Genomic DNA, 25,901 nt, shown 5'->3' on the forward strand with positions numbered 1-25,901 from the left:
TCAAAACCTCTTAAAGTCGGGCCTTATATACGTCTTCTAATTCGGAGAAGTCAAGCGCGCAGTTAACCCTGGATCAGCACGGCCGTGCTGTATTTGGCACGGCCGTGCTAGCTTGTCAGTAAGTAAACCGGATTTCTTCTTCAATTTGGCACGGCCGTGCTATATATGGCACGGCCGTGTAGCTTCCTGGCACGGCCGTGCTAAAAATGACACGGCCGTGCTGAATATGCTCTAGCACGGGGCTCATACTGAAGCTGACACGGGCACGGACAACATCTGGCACGGCCGTGCTAATGGCCTGCACGGCCGTGCTGGTGCGTGGATATTGACACGGCCGTGCTATTGGATTGCACGGCCGTGCTGCCTTGCCTGGGGTTGCTTGCTTATAGGCCAGCACGGGTGTGCCTATGGTAACACGGCCGTGCTGCCTGTGCTATGTAATCAATGCACGGCACTTGAACTTCCTTAACTCCTCGGACTTCGGTCAAGGCTAGCTCGGTTACGCATCAAGGGCTCGGGATCCGATTAAACTCGGTTGATATTGCCTGAAAACACATCAAAAACTAACCGAAAACCCGTGAAGCACGTAATATGGGGAACGTAAGCATAACAAGGTAATAATCGGCCAAAACAGCCCCAAATACATCCAAAATCATCCTAAAATATGCTCTAAAGCGCGCCCTAAAGTGCGCTTGTCAGTAGCAAAATTAATTTTGTGAGAATTAAACTAAGGAAAATAAATAAACTAAAGCAAATTGAATAAGGGAGGAAATCAATAAATCAAAGCCTAGAGTATAGGTTCACCAATAAATTATATTCCAAGGTAAAACACAACAGTCAACTATCAACGCATCAATTAATCAGATCATAAAGGGCTTTCGCTACAAATCACAATCACGGAATTAATCTACTAGTATTAAATCGCATCTCTCGAATCTTGACTTAACCATTTATAAATTAACTTGCCTATTGAAACTAAGCCTAAACATCAATTCTCATCTCTCGAATCTCGAATCAATATTGCATAACTCATACAATTCAACCAGGCCTAATCTAATTGTATAGCATTAAATCAATCAATAGGAAATCAACCAAAGCATTAACAATCAACAATGGTAAATTACCCCTTCATATTATTTATGAATCCCCACAACCCTAGAAATAAAACTACTCACACATATTTAAATCTAAACTAAGCAGAGCAAATAAACAAGACGTAATTAATTAAGCAATTAATTACTGAAAATAAAAGGGGGAAAAAATCGTTACCAAAATGAACGGAAATAATGAATTACATAAAACTAAAAGTGTAGAGAGAGAAAACAAGAGTATCAACCAAAAGCTTAAAACTAAAATCTGGAAATTAAGTAAAGAGAAGAGGTAATCGTATCTAGCTTAACTAAAACGTATTTATACTTAAGCACAAAAATCCTAAATAAAAATCATCGAAATCCTCTTAAAAACACGCGCCCGGTCGGGCGGAGCTTCTCCCGATCGGGCGGAGCTTCGCCCGGCCGGGCCTGCCTTTTTGGTCAGATGATCTTCACTCGGGCCCGGTCGGGCGCGAGACAGGGTGAAGGGCTGTCTTTTTCTTCCTTCCTCGCCCGGCCGAGTGCGCCTTAGGGCGAGACACCCACCCGGTCGGGCGAGCACTCGGGCAAACATGGACTTCGATTGGGCCACTTTCTTGGCCCAATCCGAATTTCCTCTTTGGGTCTTTACTACTCGGTCCAATGCCTCGAACTCTTCTTCTTCGCCGAGCCCTTAATCACCGGTTTGTGACTCTAACCGGTCTTGGGCTACGAAAAATGCTCATATGAATGCGCTCCTGCTCCGATGCTCATAGTGGCTTCAATAAGTCCGGGAAAATGCTCCAAATCCGCAATATCCTATAAAATAATACCAAGACTAGGAGAACACTAAAAAATGCATATTATTAATAAAAGTGCTCCAAAGAGCCAAATATACTCCTAAATATGACCAAGGGATGGGGGTAAAACACTATATAAAATGAACATATCAACTCCCTTTCTCCTTCTTGACAATCCATATGGTGCCTCATAACATCCTCTATTATCTCTATCACTTGCTCCTCCGTCTTGTTCATTATTGGGCCACCGGCTTCCGCATCCAAACCAGTCTTTCCTTGGGGGCTCAAGCCTCCATAGAATATTTGAAGCACTTGATATGTGGGAATACCATGATGAAGACACTCCCTTTGATATTCTTTATACCTTTCTCATGCCTCATATATGGTTTCACTAGCTCTTTGTCGGAAGCCTTGGATCAAAGCCCTTGCTTCGGCCGTCTTCTTTTGAGAGTAAAATCTCCCTAGGAAAGTCGTTGTGACTTCATCCCAAGTTCTCAGGGAATTGGGTCTCACCTCCTTTTCAAGCCATTCAAGGGCTCTTCCTATTAGGGAGAAAGGAAATAGCTTTAGTCTCACAAACTCTTGAGTGACCCCGTATATCTTGATCGTATTACAATATTTCTCAAACTCGTTCAAGTGTGCGAGGGGGCTCTCGTGCTTTGCTCCACTAAATTGCCTCCTTTCAATCAAATTTATCATCGCAGGTCGAATCTCGAAATCATTGGCCGGGGTGTTTGGGGGAGCAATCCCACTTGAAGCTCTATAAGCTCCCGGAGTTCCCAACTCCTTCAAAGGTCTTTGTGTGGCGGTGGTTCACCCATTTGTTCTTGTTGTTCCTCGAAATCGAACTCTCTAGTTGGGGAAGTAGTCAAGGGCCTAGAGCCGGCTCTCCTTCTCCTTCTATAAATTTGTTCAATCTCTGGATCGTAAGGTGCCAAAATCCTGTTATGGATTCTGCGCATACACACTCAACAATTGCAATTAGTAACAAGGCTACAAGTGTAGCGAAAAATAAATAAACTATTTTTATATTTTTTTTTCCTTTAATGGTGAACTAGACTCAAGCAATCTATTAGCAATTAACAACACCGTTCCCCAGCAACAGCGCCATTTTGATGGGCGTAGGAACGATCACACATTCCACACTCATTCAAACACATTTATAAGCAAACATCTCACAAACCAAGCACAATGATAAGAAAGAGTTCAGTCCACAAGGAACGGGATATAATCGCTAAAGATCTTAATACACAAGCTAGTTCGAAGACTTGTTGATTTGGGGTTCGTCAAGTAGACAAACAAACTATTGTTCTAAATCAAGTAATTAAAAGCACTAGGGAATTGGATCCACTCAACCATGGTAATCAAGCATATTGGGAGCAAATAGAGACAAGAGATATCAAGGACTACATGTGCTAAGTCTATTTTATATATATTTTTATTCCCCGTTTCGTGGTCATATTTGTGCTTATTTAAGCTCTACGGAGCTATTTTTATTACTAATATACTTTTTCTAGTGTTTTTGTAGAGTTGTTATTATTTTCTAGGAATTTTGCAGATTTATGACAATTTCCCGAGGTTATTGAGCCACTACAAAGATATTGAAATCGGATTGTATTTTATGACCGTATATATGAAGCCCAAGGCCGATTTAAAGGAATTTAATTTGGTAATTAAGGGCTCAATTTGATGAAGGGCTAATACTACGAGTTACGAATTAATTAAAAGTCGAAATGAAGTACACCGGACTGAACTAGAGGCTCAAGGAAAGTGAAGGAAGCCCATAAGATCAGATTACTCTTGTAGTCTTGTGGGGCCGCTCAAACAGTTAGGCCCGATCAGGTAGCCCAATTCCCGATCGGATGAATATGTCGTTGAGTTTGCTTCAGTTTAGATTGGTTTTGATGGATGTGGGTTTGTTTGTTACAAAACCCAATCAAGGCCTTTTCGTTAGGCGGTGATTAGTTTGTTAGAATTAGGGCTAAGATATAGGGATTTGTTAAACATCGCCCACAAATTCTTACATAAAGCCCACAAAATTCACTTGGTTTGACAATATTGCCCTTAACTTAAAAAAAAAACACTCACACCCTCATCACTCAAACTCTCATCGCTCATCTTCTTTGAACCTCTCTAAAAAAAAAAAAAAAATTTGAAACAACGGCAATGTCGAGGCGGCAAGGCAAGGAATTGGCGGCGGCGGCGGAGGGAAGGAGGTCCCAAGGAGGCAAGGTACAATTTGTAAAAAAAAAAAAAAAAAGGAAAAACCGCCGTGACGGAGGCGGGGCGCGCTGGCTGGACGCCCAGCAAGCGGTGGTGGCGCCAGCTGCAGACGCCGCCACCAGTCGGCTGGCGCCTGGGCTGGACGCCATAGCCACGGTTGTGGCGTTTATTCAAGGCGCCGCAGCCGTGGCCTTGGCGTCCAGCCCAGGCGCCAGCCCACTAGTGGCGGCGTCTGCAGCTGGCGCCACCACTGCTGGCTGGGCGTCCAGCCAAGGCGCCCCCCCCCCCCTTTTTTTTTTTGAAATAAAATATTGTTTTTATTTTTTTTTTATTTTTTTTTTGTGTAATATATTTTTGAAATGTTTTTATATTTTGTTGTTTATTTTTATAAATTTTTTCAATTTTGTCATATTTTTTCTATGTTTATATTTTGTTTACAATTATTTGTATGGTTTTAGTTTATTTGATTTGGGAGTGGTAGCTATTTTTCGTATAAATTTTTGTATGTTTATATATTTTAAAATTTTGTGTAGAATTTACTGGGTCGTCATGGTGCGGGGAAGAATGTAGAGCTTCTTAGTAGAAGCTATTCAGTGGAGAGGTCGGGGCATAGACATGTCAGATCTCGTGGTATTTCGGCCTCAGCTCGTAGAGAACGGATTCACCGTCGGGATGAGGATGATGATGACGATGATGATGCTGAGGAGGGTGACCAGGAGGAGGAGCAGGAGGAGGGCGCAGATGAGGATGAGGATGTGGACGATGGCAGTGGACCGTATGATGATTACGGTCCATTCAGTCAGAGGGTTGATGACATGTACGAGACACATATGGTGGAGGTGCGTAAGGGTAGGGGTGGTAGGTTTGTTAGTAGATCTGGCACATCATCTGCGTCCACTGTATCTGGGGCAAGAAGGAAACGGTCGAGGGCCGGTAATGATTCTTGGGTTGTTAGGAGTGAGGTGCCCGGTGGGCCTGTTGACGGGAGTGTGATTCCTAGCTTTCTAGGACACATAGCTGCCCGTATTTGGGAGGACCAGGAGAGGCCTTCAGTTACGGGGTTGTTGAAATGTCATACCCGGGAAAAGACTTGTAGCTTTTTGCGTACATGGGCTGAGGCTTGGCCGGCGGAGAGCGAGATGTTCGAGCGACTGGAGGGCACTGGGGTGAATCACGTTCCTTCCACCATGCACGATAAGATTGACAGTACGCTGATCACGGCTTTCATTGAGCGATGGCAGCCGGATACAAACTCTTTCCACCTTCCGTTCGGTGAGATGACGATCATGTTACATGACGTCGAGGCCATTCTGGGGATTCGTGTTGAGGGTAAACGACTTTGTGCTGTGGCTGATGCGGATCAGGCAGATTTGCTGGCGGAGTTGTTGGCGGTGGACAGGGATGCACTGTACACCGAGGTGCTAGGTGTTTGGGAACACGGAGGTGTGAAGATCGCATCCGTGTTGCAGCGGTGTTTGTACCCCAGTGCACGTAGGACGCACGACGCACAGCTGAGTGCTTATGTTTTTCTACTCCTCGGATGTACCTTGTTTCCGGATAAGAGCGGCGGAAACAAGCTCAGGCCACGCGACATACTGGAGGCGTGTGACCCCGACAGTGTAGGCCAGTTTTCCTGGGGATCGGCTACGCTGGCTTGACTTGAGCATCACTCATTTCTTTCACAACTAGTTTCGCAGCAGGACTTAAGCCGCTCAGTTGTCGATGACCCTCTTCATATACTATCATCTCATGGTTGTGATACCCCCATTTAGAGTAACCAATCACTTCCCAACCGTCACGACTCCGTAGTTGTCGAACCTTTACTCTGAACTCACACCCACAAACTTTCCGCTTTGTATCAAACCAAGTGGCTGTACGAAAATCTCTTTCTTCTCTTTTGCGATAACGGTCACATCTCAAAATGCGATCCATTCTACCATCCCGTTGAGATTTATGAGTTACTACTACCAAGCAAAATCCAGCTGCAATTGCAACCTGTTTTGCCCAATCAATCGCCTGTTGAGCTTCTTCGAATGGACCATCATGTCCAAATATCCCACTGTAATCATTTCCGTCTCCACCATATTCCTGCATCAATTATATATTACAATAAATACATTTAACGGATAATACATTTAATTTCTATATTTACACAGAATTAACACAAAAAAAAATCATAATTATATATAATTAAACTTAATTTTTATAAAAACCCAATTCGAATTTTCAAACTAAATTTAAAAATATACCATTTCGAATTTTCAAACTTAATTTTAAAAAAACCCATTTCGAATTTTTTTAAAAAATCATTTTCGATTTTTTTTTTAAAAAAAAATTAAATAAAAAACAACAACAAAATCAAAAAAGAAAAAAAAAATTAATTTATAAGGGTGGCGTCTGCCAAGGCTGCCACAGCCACTGGACTGGCGCCTGGCAGGGCCGCCTCAGCCAGTAGAGTGGCGCCTGGCCAGGACGCCAGTCTGGTGGTCTGGGCGTCTGGGTTGGACGCCACTCTGGTGGTTCTGGCGTCTGGCTTGGACGTCCAGGCTACGGTTTGGGCGTCCATCCTAGGCGCCGGAGCCACTCCGACGGTAAACCGTGAATTTTAACGGTGACTTACCTCGTTTTCCGTCGACGACGACGTACCTACGGCGTCCCCCGCATCTCCGGCCTGCCCTCCGGTCTCCCCCGGCGAGCCAGTACGGCTCCACATTTTTTAAACCGAGATTATTTCAATTTTAGAAAATGGGCATAATGGTCACACCAAATCATATTTGTGGGCTTTATATGGTAATTTGCGGGCGATGTTTAGCGTTTCACAAGATATACTTGTCATACTTTTGGTAGGAATCTTAGGATTTATTTATGCTTAGTTATCTTTTGTTAGGATTTTATTTTCACAATTTTATCTTAGTTAATAGTAGTATGAGTCTTAGTGGGATTAATCTTCCTTAATTATAAAAGGGAGGTAGTAGTAGTACGTAAGGGACAGTTAGCTTTGTTTTAGTTTTGTTTAACTTTAGTTTTAATATATTGTTTTTACAGTAGTTTTATTATTGTTTTTATTTTAGTATTTGCTTTCTTATTAGTTTTATTATTATTGCTTTTGATCATGCTTAATTTAATTGCTTTAATTAGTTTAGTTTTAATTATGTGTGAATAGTTTTATTTTAGGGTTGTGGGGATCCATGAATAATATGAAGGGATGATTTATTATTGTTGATTGTTAATGTTTTAGATTAATTTCCTACTGATTGATTTACTGTTATGCAATTAGATTAGCGCTGGTTTAATTGTATGAGTTATGCAATATTGATTCGAGATTCGACAGATGAGAATTGGTATTAAGGCTTAGTTTCAATAGGTAGGTTAATTTATAAATGGTAAAGTCAAGATTCGAGAGATGCGATTTAATACCGCTAAATTAATTCTGTGATTGGAATACGTAGCGCAAGCCCTTTATAAACTTATTAATTTATGTATTGATAATTGATATTGTCTTTCATCCCATAATATTATTTATTGATGAACCTATGCCCTAGGTGTTTATTTTATTAATATTCTCTTAGTTTTAATTGCTTAGTTTAATTAGTTCTCTTAGATAAATTCACATAAATATCATACTTGTTACTTGATAATTTAGATTATAATAATTAATTAGGAATAAAAGAACATTGTTTCCCTGTGGATTCGATTCTACTTCCCTATCTGATTTAGTTAGAGGACTTAGGTAATTCTTTTGATTAGGTGATACGACTTTAGCCTGTCAACATGTAAGACCAACCTTATGCAATTAAGAGTACAACTCACACTCCTAAACTTAGATCCCTCATTAGTTTAGCAATAGGAGATACATAATCAAATTGCAATAAGTAATGATAAACTTAATCTACATTCCTGTTTTAGGGTAAAAATACCCCTAGACACGTGGCCCTGTAAAGGCTTGCCACGTGTCAAACTTGCAACGGTCAGCAAAGGCCCAATCCCTTTGCGACACGTGTCCATTGTACCCTAATTGAGGTGCAGTTCTCCCCTACTATAAATAGTAGGGACAGACCTCATTTATGGGGATCGATAATGATTCCAACAACCGACCAAACACAAAACCCATTGCAAAACGCTCTCTAATCGAGAAGCATTTATTGTTCTTTATACCTTTTTAAGAAAGATTCTAACTTGATCTTCGGAGCCGGAACTCCCACCCCCCATCAGGATTCTCCGTTATTTGTGCATACTAGGAAATTGTAACTCTCCCGCAGGACACATCTAAAAAACCCCCAAACATCTGGCGCCGTCTGTGGGGAGAGTACTTTCTAGATGACTTCAGAATCTGTACTACCGGGGAAAGGTAGCCAACCTGCTGGTGAGGCTGAGGTCCACTCGGACCAAGATACAGCCGACAACTATGAGGTTGAGACTTACACAGCCGCTGATGGTTCTTTTAAGTTCAAGCATACCCGTTCCAAAGACAAAAGGGAACGGGCAGAACTTCAGTCGGACCCTAGTCACCCCACCAGAGGTCCGCTTGGGTTAACCCCTGCTTCAGAAGGAGCCACTCCTGTCTCCAGAGACGAACTCATGAATATGATGATGAGTTTCAAAGGAGAAATCAAAGGCATCCTAGATAAATCAGCCAGCCCCCGCAAGGGGCAGGCGGAAGAGAAACGTCTTGGGAAGAAGGCAACCAAGACGGTAAAAGATAGAGCACCTACTCCACACCCAAAGCCAAAGGTGCCAGTTAGATCCATTGATATCTCAAAGATTCGCATTCCCATGGAGAAAACCAGAAAGCCCTTCCGGCACATACAGCCGGATGGAACAAAGAAGGTCTACTCTGATGCTCGGACGCTCATCCAGGATAAAAAGATTCAGCAACGCTCCGAGTCGGCATCGACGTCGACCTTTCAAGACAGATTCCATATTACATCAGGGAGGCACTCGCGAACAAGTAAAGAGAGTCGGTTGACCGAGGTTTCCGCTCAATCCGGCCCTCATATCATCCAACCGGCAGTTCATGGGTCACCATACATGCCCTTTGGATCTCCTTACTCACAGCCGGCCCTATTCGGGGGTTAGTCGCTACCTGTCCAGCCTATGGACTGGCAGCTCCGGCTGCTCAACCTTGGGGAACAGCCAACGACGTTCTCCAGGGAAATCACTGAGATGGCTCAGCCGTCAAAGATCAAAAATGTGTTGGTAAGTGCCTATGACGGCACCACCAACCAAAAAGATCACCTTATGGCATACACCAACCTGATGTATTTGCAGGGTTTGGATGATGCCTCTTGGTGTAGGTGCTTCCCGGCAAAGTTGAAAGGGATTGCTCAACGTTGGTTTGGTAACCTACCTGCCGGATGCATCAATAACTTTAGAACATTAGCATATTGGTTCACATCCAACTTATCAATGAACAACCCTGCTAAAAAGACAAGCCTTGATTTAGGGGCAATACAGCAGGGGGACAAGGAAGGGCTCAGGTCATATGTTAGGCGGTTCAACCTGACGAGAATCCAAATCCAAGGATTATCTGATGACGTCGCCTATACCGACTTCTTCAAAGGTCTAAAGGACGGGTCAACTTTTAAGTTTGACTTGGTCAGAAAGAGGGTCTCTACCCTTCATGAGGCATTAATGAAGGTAGAGGCTTACATACAGGCAATGGAACTTTGTGCTGTTAAACTCCCAACGGATTACAAAAGATCCGATAAAAGAGAAAGCCGGCCTACTCAGCCGGCCAAAAGGGAAGAAAAGAAACGAAAAGAAGTCTGGGCGGCAAAGCCATCCGGACAACCGTTCCAGAAGAGAAAGAGGTCGGATCCGTATGTTCCAAGGTACGAATTCACCAAGGATTACGCCTCCATTCTCAAGGAGGTTAAAGACCGGTTAAATCTTGAAAAACCGGCAGCAATGAAGAGTCCTGTGAGCAGTCGGGATAAAAGTAAATATTGTCATTTCCACGAAGAAATAGGCCATGACATTGAATGCTGTTTTAGTCTCAGGTGGCTCTTTGACCGCCTTGCTGATGAGGGGGCTTTAAAATCTTATTTGCCCAAACCAAAGGGTACTCCCAAGCAGGTCAAGGGACAACCTCCAAAGACTCCGGCAACTCATTCTGACACTGATGAGGATACCATCTTAACCATACCCGGTGGATTTGCGGGTGGTGGTCCTACCATCCGGGGTACAAAGGATAACATAAGAAGGCTGATCAACTCAGTGGATGAGGGTCAGTCGTTTAAAAATTCATTCCCGGAGGTCAATATCTCCGAAAAGGATAGAGGAGAGGTCAGGCGGCCCCACGATGATCCTATAGTCATCGAATGTAAAATTGCCAATCAACGAGTTGGCCGGATCTTATACCGGGAGCTCGTCCGACCTCATAAGCTACCGGTGCTTAGAAAAGCTCAAGTACAAGCCCAGTAGCATGATTCAGGCTCCATACCCTCTTGTTGGCTTTGGGGGAGGAGTAGTGCATCCGGTGGGGATGGTTGACCTACCCATCAGGTTTGGAGAGAAGGGGAAAGGCCGACATATGGTTGTCAAGTTTCTTGTTGTGGAGGAACTAACGGCCTACAACGTGATCATTGGCCGGCCAACCCTCACCAGGCGGATCATCTATCTGACCTCCGAGAAACCTTCACCACCCTCAGGCGGCATAAGGTCATGCTTAACCCAAAAAAGTGCATTTTTGGCGTTGAGTTTGGGAATTTTCTCGGATTTTTTATTGACCAGAAAGGTATAGAGGCTAATCCGGACAAGGTACAGGCGGTGATTGACATGCAGTTGCCTCGTACCGTTAGAGAGGCTCAAAAGCTTACCGGTTGTCTGGCGGCATTGGGGAGATTCCTCAGCCGGTCAGGTGACAAGTGCCTTTACATTTTTCAAGCAATCAAAAAGAGGTCCAGGTTTGAATGGGGTGAAGAGGCTGAGGCGACATTCCAAAGGCTGAAGCAACACTTGCATTCTTTGCCAAGATTAGTGAGTCCCCTACCCCAGGAGGCCCTCTATATGTACCTAGCCTTCTCAGATCATTCCCTAAGTGTCGTTCTCCTTGCTAAAAGAGATGGCAAACAGCTCCCTTTTTATTTCATAAGCCACGTTCTCCGAAATGCTGAACTTCGATATCCCATGATTGAAAAGTTTGGTCTGGCTTTGTACAAAGCGGTCAAACGGTTGAAGCCTTATTTCTTGGCTCATCCGGTTACTGTCTATACTGATCAACCGCTCAAACGGCCTATGACCACGTTAGAGTCATCCGGGAGAATGATTAAATGGGCAGTGGAAATTCAAAGTCTAGAGATGACTTTCGAGCCTAGACGGGCAGTGAAAGGTCAGGCGTTTGCCGACTTCATTGTCGAAATGACTAGGCCGGTACAGTCGGATAATACTGATCAGGTATGGAAGGTGTCTGTAGACGGGAGTTCTACCATGAATGGTTGTGGGGCAGGCGTAATTTGTCATTTCCCAGAAGGGGATAAATACGAGTATGCTCTACGATTCAAGTTTCAGGCTTCAAATAATGAAGCAGAGTACGAGGCCTTGCTAGCCGGTATCCGCATGTGTAAGGCAGCCGGGGCAAGGAAGGTTGACGCCTATTCTGATTCTCAACTAATCGTTAGCCAGTACCATGGTGATTACGAAGCCACCCATCCGGTAATGATTAAATATCTTTTGGTGGTCAAAGGAGAAGCTGGGGCATTTGATGAATTCAATCTAAGTCAAGTGCCAAGGTCCGAGAATAATCAGGCGGATGCACTATCAAAACTGGCATCATCCGCCACTTGTGATACGCCTAGGTCAGTCTTCTGGGAAGTCATGGAAAAGAAACGCATCGAACATGATCCCATTGGAGTGTGTCTCCTCAGAAGCGGCTGCTCTAAAGAGACGAGCATTAAGTTTCATCATGCACAAGGGTGAACTCTTTCGAAACGGGTACCTACAGCCGTTATTCAAGTGTATAACCCCAAAAAGGGGAAAGGAAGTGCTAGAAGACCTGCATGTCGGCTTCTGTGGATCACACATAGGCGGCAGAACTCTTGCAAAGAGAGCCAGGCGGCAGGGGTACTTTTGGCCCACTCTTGAGGTAGATGATCTAGATCTGGTAAAGAGATGTGACAAGTGCCAGAGATTTGGCCGGCTTATCCGTCAGCCGGCAACTGATTTAACGGCTATCTTCAGCCCTATCCCGTTTGCCAAATGGGGCATGGATATTTTGGGACCATATGCGCTAGCGGCCGTAGATACATTTTGGTGGCTGTTGATTACTTCACAAAGTGGGTTGAGGCAGAGGCGGTAAAGGGCATCAAAACTATGGATGTCATCTCCTTCATCTAGAAGAATGTCATCACCCAGTTTGGTGTTCCTATGTCAATGGTCTTTGATAATGGTCCGCAGTTCGAAACGCCTGTCCTCAAAACTTGGTTGCAAGACCAAGGAATTTCACATTATTTTGTATCCGTAGGCCATCCTCAAGCAAATGGTCAGGTGGAAGCTTTTAACAAGCTCATTTCAGGCGGAATAAAGAAAAAGATCGAAAAAGCAGGCGGTCTTTGGGCAGAAGAACTGACTCATGTTCTTTGGTCAATCAGAACGACAGAGAAGGGGTCAACCGGTGAAACCCCATTTCTCATGGCATACGGCACAGAGGTTGTCCTTCCTATTGAATTATATGAACCAACACTTCGAATCATGCTTTATGATGAAGAAGCTAATTGGGAGGCCATGCGTCTGGCTTTAGATTCTCTCCCTGAAAGAAGGGGTAATGCCGCCTTACGTCATGAAATCTACCGTCTGAGAATGACAAGAGCCTACAACAAAAGGGTGCGCAAAAGACCCCTTAAAGTAGGAGATTTTGTACTACGTAAGCTTGAGGCAACCGGCAGGGCGAATGAACAAGGGAAGTAAACTCCAAATTGGGAAGGACCCTACCAGATTTTTGAAGAAGTTAGAAATGGCACTTACCGCCTGGAAACCCTAGACGGAATGCAGCTACCTCGCACCTGGAACGTAGATAACTTGAAAAAGTACTACTTCTAAGGAATTTGTAATTTTTGTACATAGCATTGAAATTTGAAGTATATCATTTATGTTCATTTAATTGTATTAGCACCCGTCTAGTGCAAAAACACAGACGGAAAAACATTTATTAAATCACTGCTCCAAAAAGAGCAGTCATCGGGTGACACCCATCTGGGTGAAATCACCGAAGAGAACAGCTCCCTTCCGGGTGGTACATTGTTCTGGCGATCGTAAATTCAAACGATATTTACTGACATCATTGAAAGTAGACAGCCGTTCGAAATGATCCATTGCATCTGGGATTCGGCCGGCATAGACCCAAAAGTGGTCCATGCGGCAAAATCAAAATCCTAGTATAAACACCAACCGGCTTTAGCAGCAAAGCACTACAGTCGGTTACGTATTCCGAATGAACATTTGTTTAAAATGACGGATGTTATTCCTCTTTTTATGAAAACTCCTGTGTTAAAAACACAACATATTTTTAAAAATATATATATATATGGGCTTAAAGCAACCGGTCTTTATCAAAAAGATATGGAGACGGTCTATAATGCTCTTTAAATCATAGTACCCATCCGGCTGTCTTTGAAACGACTGCTTGTTTACCGTTGGAGTAAACGAAGCCATTTCAGGGGCATTTTATTGTATCAGCCGGTACGTTGGGTATAACATATATATACTTTTTAAAGAGAAATTTGCAATAAACATTGGAAAATTGCAAAAGCAGAATGAAAGCAAACCGACTATGTCAGTGAATATATAAAGAGAAATGTCAGCCGGACCCTTTTCATTGATGCACAAGGCACGCAGGCCGGTAAAAGAAGATATAAGAAAAAAAAAAATTCTATCATTGCTGCTCCTGCTGCTGCTCCTGCACCTGCTCCCGAGCTGGCTCTTAAGTCTGCGTCTGCTGCTCACCCTCTTGCTGCTCTTCTTCGACCAAACCGGCCCAGTCATCGAAGGGAGCAGGCGGGTCCAGGCCAAGCACCTTGGCATCATATAACTCTGAGGCATACTTGTACCTAAGGTCAAAAAATTCATAGTCATAGTCCGGGTGTATGAGCCCCTAAGCGAGCTTCATGCGCTCCTCATTGGCGTTCTCGTTCTCAGCAATCAAGCGCAGCGTTGTTCTTTTTCAAGCTCTTCTTTGTGAGCCGCCTGACTAGAAGCAAGTTCATTTTTAAGCCTGCTGTTTTCAGAGCGAAGGTCGGTGTTTTACTTGTCAGCTCCTTCCAAAGCCTTGAGATCGGCTTGGAGATTCTTAACCTGTAGATCTAGCCCATCCGCCCTCGCTTTTTCTTCCTCAGCAGCTGCAATAATCTCTTTCAGCAATTCCTCCTGTTCCAACTCTCGCCGTTTAGTTTCCATGTCATATCTAATGGCATTGTATTGGGAAACATCAATGAGCTCAGATGCCCGTCTCTAGGCATCCCTTACCTCCTCTTGCTTCTTGCGCAAGGGGACTTGAAGCCCATCAACTCTCAGCATCACCTGTGATATCAGCCGGTAGAGGAATGTTAGAATTATTTTGTAACAACAACTAAAGCGGCAAACAAAGAAATTACAAGAAGGTGATGCATCCGGTAAAATTACTTCAGCCAGGAGAGAAGTGATTCGGTCAATATTGACTGTATGCACAGCCGACACAGCCTCTTTCTTGGTCCGGGTTAGGGTCCGGATCATCCTCTTGTCGTACTGTTGGTAGTTTGGCAGGCTGGAGAGCATCTGCAATGAGAGATTTATCTGTCAGGTGTTAGGCATACGTCGCGCCAATATTCTGACGGTTACCACAAGAATCCCCGGAGTGGCAAGCTTGGGTCTTTACTCGCATAGGCCCAAGCGGCCAGGGGGATCAAAGGCAAAAGTCATATCTTTATCGGACTGTGGGGTAATATCACCCCCCAGCCACGTTTGAGCCAGTACCCGTGTGAGTCTGGCCAGCCAGAGTCTCCGGCTCCTTTAAACCCTCATCCACCACTTCCGTGGTGGGAACTATTCCACTAAGGCTCTTGCCTGCAGTGGTGGGCCTGCCTCCTGCAGGCGGTTTGGGAATAGTTTTAGCCGATTCAGGAACTGGCATCTTTGGTTCCTTTGCCGCTGGCAGAGGAATGTCCCCCGCCGGTCTCTTGACCATCTTGGATAAAGAGCGAGGAACGACTTTGTTCCCGGCTTGCAAATATACAAAACCAACCGGTTAATGTCAACATTGCATACAAATGCTACAACCAGTAAAGTAGATGAAATATATGTTACCCCGCCGTCTTTAGCCGCTAGTTGCGACTTTTTCTTCTCGATTTGCTCCTTCCGGAGCTGATCGGCTGAGGTAGGCGGTGTCTTCTCTTTGGGTAGCTTCTCCATAGCTACTTCTGCAAAAGCAAAGGAAGAATGGTTAAAATGCAGTGCAAAGTGGCAATATCAGGCGGCAAAGGCCGGTGAATAATAAAAACCTACTCTTAGGGAACATGGTGCTAAGGTTACAGGCGGAGAGAAACGCCTCATCCTTGAACCAGTCTGGGTAGGGCACCCAGAATTGGGGAACTATTATTTCGCTCCTATCATCCAGGCGGAGAGTTGTCTTTTTAAAGAGACCCCTCTCCATGATTTGATCCCATGCCTCACTTGGCACTCTTGGGAGAGCGCACTTCCTACAAAGCAAAGCTAGGTTTTTATTATATCTACGCAGCCGGCGATTAAGTTGAGGAGATGGCGAAGAGACGGCATAGAATTTGCTCTTCCAACTACTCCATTTGGACGGTTTGTCCAACGTCATCATATATTCCGGGTGCGTGGTTAGAGTATACCATGCATTCCACCCAACTGGCGCCCTGCTGAGATAGTGCATGTGTGCAAAAGCTTCCCAGCTTGGTTTGACCTCCTGCATCTCGCAGGCGGCAATGTATCCAAAAATGTTGACCCATGAGTTGGCGGTCAACTGCCAAACTCCTAGATCATACCCTCGTAAGATGGCTTTAATACAGTGGTGGAGGGGGAACCGGAGGCCGGCTCTGAATGCCGCCTCATAGCAGCCGAAATAGTCATCGGCATGCTCAAGGTTATCTTCCCAGACAACCGTCGCCTCTACAGGCGGTACAACTATTTTCCATTCTTTTCTAACCGGCTTCTTCTCCAAAAAAGCAGGGAATGTGGCAGTTAAAGTGACCACATCTCTAGCAGTCATACTAAACTCAGTTGGGTTGCCTGCAGCCGGCCATTTATAGGCTTCCTCATCAATGGGAGCGGCTGCCTCTGAAGACTCAGAGCTGGACTCTTCGCCGGACACTTCGCCGGATTCCCCATCAGCTGAATCGGAATCATATAGGATGCCGTCATCCGGTGTACTGGTGGTACCCGGTACATCATGAGATGTTCTATCAGACGACACTTCAGCCTGGTCTTCATTTAAGGGTACAGCCGGGTCAACGGCTGCGTCGTCAGACTTGTAATCGGGATATGTTGTCGTCCATCTAGTCCGAGCCATTCTGTCATGCACATGAACAGAGACGGTCGGATTCGAGGTAGATGAAGAGTGATCCAAATACCCCCAGACGGCATCCCCAGTCCTAGACTCAGCCGTCTCAGGTGACCGGCTAACCGCAGTCGTAGGCTGTGTCGTGTGTGTTTTGAAAGACCCCATTTAATCTATACAAACTGCACAACTAGGAAATGGGAAGTTTAAAAAAGAACAGCAATAACGAAAGATGTACCTTTAGTATATTTGATGGAGTTGCTTGAAGATGCCTCAAACGGTAGAACCCGGATGTGTTTGAAGCTGAAAGACAAGAATACAAATTAGCCGCCCGTGGTTGTTTAGAAAGTTAAATAGGCAATGTGTGAAGTTTACTCCATGATACCCCAGACGGTATCCAGTGGGTGGGTTCAGAAGTACCCCAGACGGTCTACAACCGGATGAGGGTTTGTGAAGGAAGTCAACTAAGCAATTTGTGTGTTCATTCCAAGATACCCCAGACGGTATGCAGTGGGTGGTTTCAGAAATACCCCATACGGTACAACACCGGATGGGGTGTTATGGAAAAAAATAGCAAAATTGCTCTCAAATACCCCAGGCGGTGTAAAACCGGATGGGGGGTTACGAAGAAAGATAGAAAAATCGCTCTCAAATACCCCAGGCGGTGTAAAATCGGATGGGGGTTATGAGGATAGATAGCAAAGTTGCTCTCAACAACCCCAGGCGGTGTATAACCGGATGAGGGTAATCTAAAACACTTGTAAAAAATAAAAAAAAATAAAAAAAAATAAAAAAAAAAGAAGAAAATTGATTGAAAGGTATCCCAACCGGTATTTTACCGGTTGAGTCTGTTTTCAGAACAGCAATGGATAGGGTCCCAGGCGGTGTTTCACCGGATGGGGGTACTTTGAATGCATGGTTTTTAAAAAGGGTTGAAGATCCCTCAGACGGAGCTATGCCGGCTGAGGGAGTGAATTTAGTACTTGGAAATGGGTTAAAGACCCCCCAGGCGGCATGCAACCCGGATGGGAAAATCAGTCAAAGATCCTTAAAATCAGAAGTTAAAAGTGAAGAGAAAGGGGCAGCCGGTACCTTGCTAAAATTGAGCAAAATATACTCAACCGGAAGCCGGATGTGATTGATCTACAAATGCCGGATCAAGAATTCTTGAGGAAATTAAGCAGCCGGTGTCAGAGCTCTCTCAGAAATTTTTTTGAAATTTTGTAAAGTGTGGAGGAGAGAGGTGATGTCTCCTATTTATAGGAGAGGGGCAGAAGGCGAATCAACACCTTCTGCCCTAAAAATTGAAAAACTCAAAAAAGGAGGGAAGCTGGCGAACCGTCACTTCCCATCCTTCCGACGCCTGTCACAGGTGACACGTGGCTATGCCACGTCACACCTGTGAGGGGCAGATGTTTAGGGTAAAAATACCCCTAGACACATGGCCCTATAAAGGCTTGCCACGTGTCAAACTTGCAACGGTCAGCAAAGGCCCAATCCCTTTGCGACACGTGTCCATTGTACCCTAATTGAGGTGCAGTTCTCCCCTATTATAAATAGTAGGGGCAGACCTCATTTATGGGGATCGATAATGATTCCAACGACCGACCAAACACAAAACCCATTGCAAAACGCTCTATAATCGAGAAGCATTTATTGTTCTTTATACCTCTTTAAGAAAGATTCTAACTTGATCTTCGGAGGCGGAACTCCCACCCCCCATCAGGAGTCTCCGTTATTTGTGCGGGTACAAGCGAAGGAAGGAGCATACTAGGAAATTGTAACTCTCCCGCAGGACACATCTAAAAAACACCCAAACAATTCCCATATCAAACCAAGCATATCATGCCATCAAGCCCAAAATCAAGGGTGGCTACTCCTATCAAAATGAACTAATAAGCAATATCATATAATCAATTTAATCACAATTCAATCATCAATGCTTCTCCCAAATTCACTTAATTAACCATTAAATTGAGTTTCACCCAACCCTACAAAAGAGGACTACTCACAACTCATTGTGAATAACATGCAAAGTACCAAGTTAGGGTTCTAAGTAATTCAATAATTGGGAAAAAGTGATTCACTATAGATAAACTAACATGCAACAACAAATTATCAAGATCAAAAGAGATTCAAAGAGACTTGCAATAACAAAATAAAATCAGAAAATAGATAGAAAAAGGTAAAAGAAGTTACTAAATTTAAGCTTCAAAGTTGAGTACAAATTGCTGAAAATTAGAGAACAATCCTTGAATTCACTTCCACAATGATTAGATTTGAGAATTTCTACCAAATTATTAATTAAATTAATGAACTAAGTTTCTAACTAAGAGGAGAGTTGCTGAAAACTATTCTAAAAACTGTTGTCCTAAAAAAGAACAAAAGGGATAGTATTTATACTCCCCGAATTACATAGGTAAGTCCGTCAAAACAAAACCGGATTCCCAGTTAGGAGCGCCCGCTCCTCAGCTCGGAGTGCCCGCTCTAGGAATATTTGCGCGCCTGCTCCTCTGTTCTTCAATAGATGGCAGATTCAGCACCTAGGGGATCGGAGGAGGGCCCGCTCCTAGGTAGGTGCGCGCCCGCTCCTCCTATTTCAGAAAGATGGAAGATTTAGCATACAAGCAAGGAGCGCCCACTCCTAGCAGGGTGCGCGCCCGCTCCTCCTATTTCAGAAAGATGGCAGATTGTAGTAGAGCAGCTAGGAGCGCCCGCTCCTTTATGAGTGCACGCCCGCTCCAAATGTTGTTGGCTGAAACACTTTGTGGTGCAAGGTGCAAGAGTGGCCGCTCCTAAGGAGGTGCACGCCCCTCTTGCTAATCACAAAAATGGGCAGAATGTTGAAGCCTTGAAGGAGCGCCCTCTCTTGGAGAGGTACACGCCCGCTCCTCCAGGAGCGGCCTCTCCCTTTTCATTCTTGCTTCATCTTAATTCCTTCGAGAGTTATTCTTACTTGCCAAAATTTCACCTATACCTGCAAATCAAGTACACAAACACACAAGGAGGGGGAAAAGCCAAAATGCAAGATTTATATACAAAAGGGGGTTAGAAAAAGGGGAAAAGATTACAAAACCGGGTTAAAATCACCACAATAAGTGGTCAAATAAACCACTTATCAGTGATGCGAGGTTTGGCTTGGAGAAGAAGAAAAGAGGGGAGAGAAAGAGGAGAGAGAGAAGACTGGTGTAAGATTTTTGGAAAAAAAAAATTTGTGGTTGGACACACCGTATCGCCAGCCACATATGAAAGTTTGTAGTACTTTAAAATAAGATCCATTTATAATATATTTAATTTTATTACAAAAATAATAGAGAATCAATGAAAATAAGATTTGATCGGGAAAAATAATTTTAGGTTTGGTAAAAAAAACCTTTCATTTCAATAATTCTAGATATCTTTCATTATCAAAAGGGATTATATGATCGTATTTAACATTCGATCCAAAAAGTTTATCCTAAACTTTTATTAACCATCTGGGCATCGTCCAGGCACAAAACTAGTGTATATATATAAAGGAGAGTTTTTTCCCGGGTTTTAAGAGAGCCACATAGAATTAAAATTTCTTTAACGCACCAAGTAGGATTATAAATTTTAGTTATAGCCAATTAGATAAAAAAAACTAGATGGAAGCCCGTGCGATGCACGGTTTTTCATCTAAGATTTTTAATTATTTGATTTATTGTATTTAGTAATTTCAGACAAAATTACAAAAGTTTAATATTTTTTTTTACTATAATTTATAATGAATTTATTAAAATATAAATAAATTGTAAATATTATATTTTTTCCATTATATAAAATCTTTAATGTGAAATGATAAATTTTTAATAATTTAAATCCTAAATCATTATTCATTATTTTACCATATCTTTTATTCGATAGAATCACCAACCTCGTCCACAACCAACCTACTACATCAATGGATAAATTGAACCATGTTGCGATATAAATCAAATCTATGCATTGGAATTTTTTCATCATCTCCAAAAATAACCAAAGCCATCCATAGTATACAACATCTAATCATATGCCATTACATAAACAAATAATCGTTAAGTATCCTAAATAAATACAATGTAACTAATAATTACAAATATAAAGTTAAACATAAGATTTTAAAAATTACCCTGACATTGATGACCTAAAACTAACACAAAATTAATAACACAAAATTCGCTTGATGGGGTTTTGTATTGATACGAAATTTTATTTGTGTCGTATGATGTGTTAGATCTGCATGTAAAAAAACATTTAGTAAATAAAACATAAACATGTAATCGTTGAGTATCCCAAATTAATACAATATAAGTAATAATTAGAATCACTAATTTAAACATAGGATTTTAAAAATTAAGCTAAAAATTACCCGGCCATTGATGACCAAAAATTAACACAAATTACTAACACAAAATTTGCTTGATGGGGTTTTTATTGATACGAAATTTTGTTTGTGTCGTATGATGTGTCAATTTATAACGGTAGGTATCACAAATTTTAATTTAATTATAATTAAAGAACAAATTTGTATTTCTTATCATAAATACTGTTCGGGGTAAAAATACCCTTGGCAAATGGACCAATGCTAATGCGACACGTGTCCCTAAGCTCACCTCTCAATGAGCCAATTAGAGCATGACACGTGTCATTCAAAGGGAAAAACGGGCTTTAAGCCCATAACCCTAAAGACCGTAAAACGGTGGGAAGCCCATCAACTTAGGTTAAATAACCTAAGAGGCACCTGTTCCAAAGGACTATAAATACTGATCATTTACATCCGTTAAAGGGGAACTCAATTGAATACACATTCAATCTACACAAATCAGAGAGTGAAACACTCAGATATCGAGGTTGTCTCAGACAGCCGGATGGTCACTCCTCTCTAAGAGGAGCCTGATCTTCCTTTACATTCCGCACTTTTTACATCCGAACACGTTCTAACTTGATCGTCGGAGGCGGAACTCCCACCCTCGGGAGTCTCTGTTGTTTTGCAGGTACAGGCGCGTGGGTCCAGTCTTGGTGTTGTAACTCTCCCGCAGGACACATTAAAATCCCCGAAACAAATACTATCAAAATTTATCTTATAATGATAGGTATCAAACTTTATTATAAGCGTTTATCATTTAAATATTTCTTAGTATATTTTTTTTGGATTTCTTATACTCGTAGTATTGAATTAATAAATTTATCTTTTCCTATATTTTTACTCTAATTTTTTTCATTAAAATAATTTAATTCGTGGATTATACCTACGTGGCATTAAAATTTTAGATATATCAAATCTAATTCTTTACTTTTATCTTGGTGGCGACATACTTTTTTAATTCAAAATAAAATACAAATGCTCTAAAAGAATGCCTACTTTATTTATATAATAATAGATTTGTAATTTCTTTTAGAATTAAATAATTCAAATGCCAAAATTGGCGAATGTGATTTAAAAGTTTAAATTAATTAAATATAAAATTTTATCTTTTGATATTAGAAATTTTATCTAAATATATAACGAATGAAAAAAAATTCACAATTTATTTTAAAATAAAAACATTAAATGATATTATGTGGATAACGAATAAATGACAAATTTTATCACATACATACAAAATTTTTGTTTCAAAAAAATTCAAACAAAATGTGTATCCCACGGGCTTCATCTACTAATGATTAAAGGAAGTCCCGTAAAAAAAATAATAATAATAAAATAAAATAAAAAGAAGAAAATACTAGATAATAATCATAATATCATAGGTGAAGTTAATTAACAAAAAGAAAACATAAGGGGAAAAATCACGAAAACACAACCTGCTTGCTTGTTCCTATTTTTTGCGGGTGAACGACATTCCCACAACACAACTCCCTCTTCATTGTTTACTCCGCCCTTCCGCTTTTAATTCTCCTCTTTTCTTCTCCTTCCCCATTTTCTCTCTTGTATTGTTTGTTCATCCAACCCAATTTTCAATTTCCTGTTAACATTTATTCAATCAATCATCATGTCTTCTGCTTTGGCTGTTCCCAAAATCTTTCACTCCATCAATTATAATTATAGTTATAATAGATCCAATGACAAACCCCTCTTTGATCCTGTTAAATCGTTACAATCATCTTTTCTTGGATCTGTTAACAAACTTAGCATTCCTTTGAAAATACCCTTTTCATCTTCTTCTGTTTCTAGTACTGTTGTTGCTGTTTCTGAGGTTTATAAGGAAAAGAAGTCCAAACCTGCTGCTTCTCCTTCAAATCTGGTAATTTATGGTCTGTTCGTTATCGTTTTTTGTTTTCAGTTTTCGGGGTTTTTCTCGAAAATAAAACAATGTGATTCTTACGAGTATGACTAGTTTAACTATAAGTGTAAGGCTGTTAGCTAATTTGATGTTTGTCTTGATTAATGTCATGATTTGATGTTATGTACGGCATTTATGTTATGTGATTGTATATATATTTTATAATTTGTTAATTGTGATCAGAATTTGTTGATTTGAAACACTCAGTAGAAGCAAGTTAAACTTGATCTATGATCATGTTGCTTATAGAATTTATAAAGGAAGAATTTTGATTGTTGATTTTGTGCTCGTTGGTGATTATTGATTGTAGTTGATTACTAAAGAGGAAGGTCTGGTGCTTTATGAGGACATGACTTTGGGTAGAGTGTTTGAGGATATGTGTGCTCAGATGTATTACAGGGGAAAAATGTTTGGATTTGTCCATTTATATAATGGGCAAGAGGCTATTTCAACTGGGTTTATCAAGTTATTAACACAGAAAGATTCTGTTGTTAGTACTTACCGTGATCACGTTCATGCCCTTAGCAAGGGTGTCCCTGCTCGTGCTGTGATGAGTGAGCTTTTTGGTAAAGCCACTGGTTGCTGCCGTGGGCAAGGAGGGTCTATGCACATGTTCTCCAAGGAACATAACGTTCTCGGTGGTTTTGCCTTCATTGGGGAAGGAATTCCTGTTGCCACGGGAGCTGCATTTACGAGCAAGTATAAGAGAGAGGTGCTTAAGGAGAACTGTGATGATGTGACAGTGGTGTTCTTTGGAGATGGGACTTGTAACAATGGGCAGTTCTTTGAGTGTTTGAACATGGCTGCATTGTGGAAACTCCCCATTATTTTTGTAGTGGAGAACAATTTGTGGGCAATTGGAATGTCTCATGTAAGAGCAACTTCTGATCCCGAGATTTGGAAGAAAGGGCCTGCTTTTGGGATGCCAGGAGTCCATGTAGATGGAATGGATGTTTTAAAGGTGAGGGAGGTGGCAAAGGATGCTGTTAACCGGGCTAGGAGTGGAGGAGGTCCAACCCTGGTGGAATGTGAAACTTACAGGTTTAGAGGACACTCTTTGGCAGACCCTGATGAGCTTCGTGACCCTGGTAAGTTTTAATTAATTTTACTTCTTCATTCTTTTTTTAACTTGCAGGATTACATTAATTGTATAATATTATGTGTCTTAATATGTTTTCCCGTATTCATGAATGTTTATGTTTGAATTGTTATAATGTGAAAATTAAAATTGCTTTTAAAGATTATCAATGCCTAGTCTTGTTAGTAGCATTTTTGGATTACTAGCAAATATAGGGTTTGCACTTTTGTAACTCCCTTTCAAGAACTCAGTATTAACAAAAGTGACGATTCCCTTTTTTTTTTTAGCACTTGCTTATCTGTTTCAATTTGTTGGAATTGCCAATGAATTTTCTTCAAAACTCATCTATCTAGAAGTAATTAATTTGTGTAATTGTCACGAGTTTCTAAGTACTCCCCTTTGGTACCAGAAGTGTCTCCCATCTTGTTGTTTGATCTTTGTTTTGCTGTAAAAAGCAATGAGTTTTAAGCTGTGAAGTAATTTTGTTTTGTTTGTCATAGTAATTTTCTATCCCGTGTTGACCTTGTTACCTTTTTACTTTTCTAACAAACCTATCAAAACAAACATATTGCGGATTAGACAACTGTTTATGGAATCAATCATAGTCTATTTTTTCTACACCATCAAAAATCCTTTATTGGTTTGATAGGGGTCTTAGAGATATTTCCTGCTGTCAAATGATCTTTAACAACAGCGACTACCAAAATTTGTGGCTAATAAAAAACTTTCTTCATGGATTTTATTTGAAATTTGAGCATATGAATTATGCTTACCCTTTGTAACCTTTTTCTACTTGAAACAACACAGAAGTTGACTGGCATTGAGATGCCGCACTCTGTGGAAGGCCCCTTGAAGTAGTACATCAGCGTCAGTTATTGATGAAACCTTTGTTAAGCTCCATAACTCCTTTGGCAGATGCAGTTTTATTTTAATTATGTTATATTTTATTTTAGTTTATTATATTGTGATTAGAAAAGAAAACCAGGTGGACATCATGAGACATCTTTTTGGATAAATTACAGGCGAGTTGCATGCATGGCTCACTTTTACCATTGTATATACCTTCCTCTTATTCTGAAGTACTGCGTATCTAATAGGTCTACTACATACAGGAGGACATCATTCCATCTGATACCATAACATTTCTTTTCAGTTTTCTTAGGTGTTTAAGTAATTAATTTGAGTTATTCGAAGTCATAGTGATGAAGATGGGATCTTGACTTTTGTTTTTTCATATAATTTTGCAATTGACAAATAATTCACTTTTGTTGGCAGCTGAGAAGGCTCGTTACAGTGTTAGAGATCCAATAGCCACTTTGAAAAAGTACTTGATTGAGAACAAGTTGGCCAGCGAAGCTGACCTGAAGGCAATCGAGAAGAAGATAGATGAACTAGTTGAGGAAGCTGTCGACTTTGCAGATCAAAGCCCTGCTCCCCTTCGAAGCCAACTTCTTGAGAACGTGTTTGCAGATCCAAAGGGATTTGGAATTGGACCTGATGGTAAATACAGATGTGAAGATCCAAAGTTCACAGAAGGCACTGCCCAAGTTTAACTTTATTTCAGGATTTTAATTTATTTTTTCCTCCTTATAACCCACCTCCTCTTCATAGCACCTTATTGTTTTATTAGGTTTCTCATTCTGTATCCCTGTTGAATAGTGTTATCTGGTTTGTTTTGAGCTGCAGCTGTGCAGCCGTGATTTAATCTTTATGTGCCGATATATTTATCTATCAAGTTATTCAGATTTGCTTATGTGCTGATATATATATATATATATATATATATATATATATATATATATAACCTGGTTCTGGGAGGTTTTTTTAAAACTCTGCATTATTTACATTGTTCTACACCTGATGTTATTAGTCATGTGTAATGATCATTAAAACTGTCAGGTAAATTCCCTAATTGAGTTTAACAAGCTGATTTGTGAAAGCTTAAGCAACCATTCTAAACTA

General features: G+C 41.5%; 1 protein-coding gene across 1 annotated transcript; it reads left to right on the forward strand.

The window, feature by feature from the left end:
* The first annotated feature begins 22,328 nt into the window (after nucleotides 1-22,328).
* On the forward strand, nucleotides 22,329-25,692 carry LOC110735092 (pyruvate dehydrogenase E1 component subunit alpha-3, chloroplastic-like). The gene is made up of 3 exons (XM_021915236.1): nucleotides 22,329-22,822; nucleotides 23,172-23,949; nucleotides 25,215-25,692. The coding sequence occupies exons 1-3, from the start codon at nucleotides 22,571-22,573 to the stop codon at nucleotides 25,490-25,492; spliced, it is 1,308 nt and encodes a 435-aa protein (XP_021770928.1). The 5' UTR covers nucleotides 22,329-22,570; the 3' UTR covers nucleotides 25,493-25,692.
* The last annotated feature ends 209 nt before the right edge of the window (nucleotides 25,693-25,901 follow it).

The sequence above is a fragment of the Chenopodium quinoa genome, unplaced genomic scaffold (genome assembly GCF_001683475.1).
Source record: "Chenopodium quinoa cultivar QQ74 unplaced genomic scaffold, ASM168347v1, whole genome shotgun sequence".
In the NCBI taxonomy this organism is placed as follows: domain Eukaryota; kingdom Viridiplantae; phylum Streptophyta; class Magnoliopsida; order Caryophyllales; family Amaranthaceae; genus Chenopodium; species Chenopodium quinoa.

Excerpts from the sequence above, each read along its gene's own strand:
- LOC110735092 (XM_021915236.1), top strand. The coding sequence starts at position 22,571 with ATGTCTTCTGCTTTGGCTGTTCCCAAAATCTTTCACTCCATCAATTAT. Across the intron at positions 22,823-23,171 it reads CTGCTTCTCCTTCAAATCTG|TTGATTACTAAAGAGGAAGG; the intron begins GTAATTTATGGT and ends TATTGATTGTAG. Across the intron at positions 23,950-25,214 it reads TGATGAGCTTCGTGACCCTG|CTGAGAAGGCTCGTTACAGT; the intron begins GTAAGTTTTAAT and ends TTTTGTTGGCAG.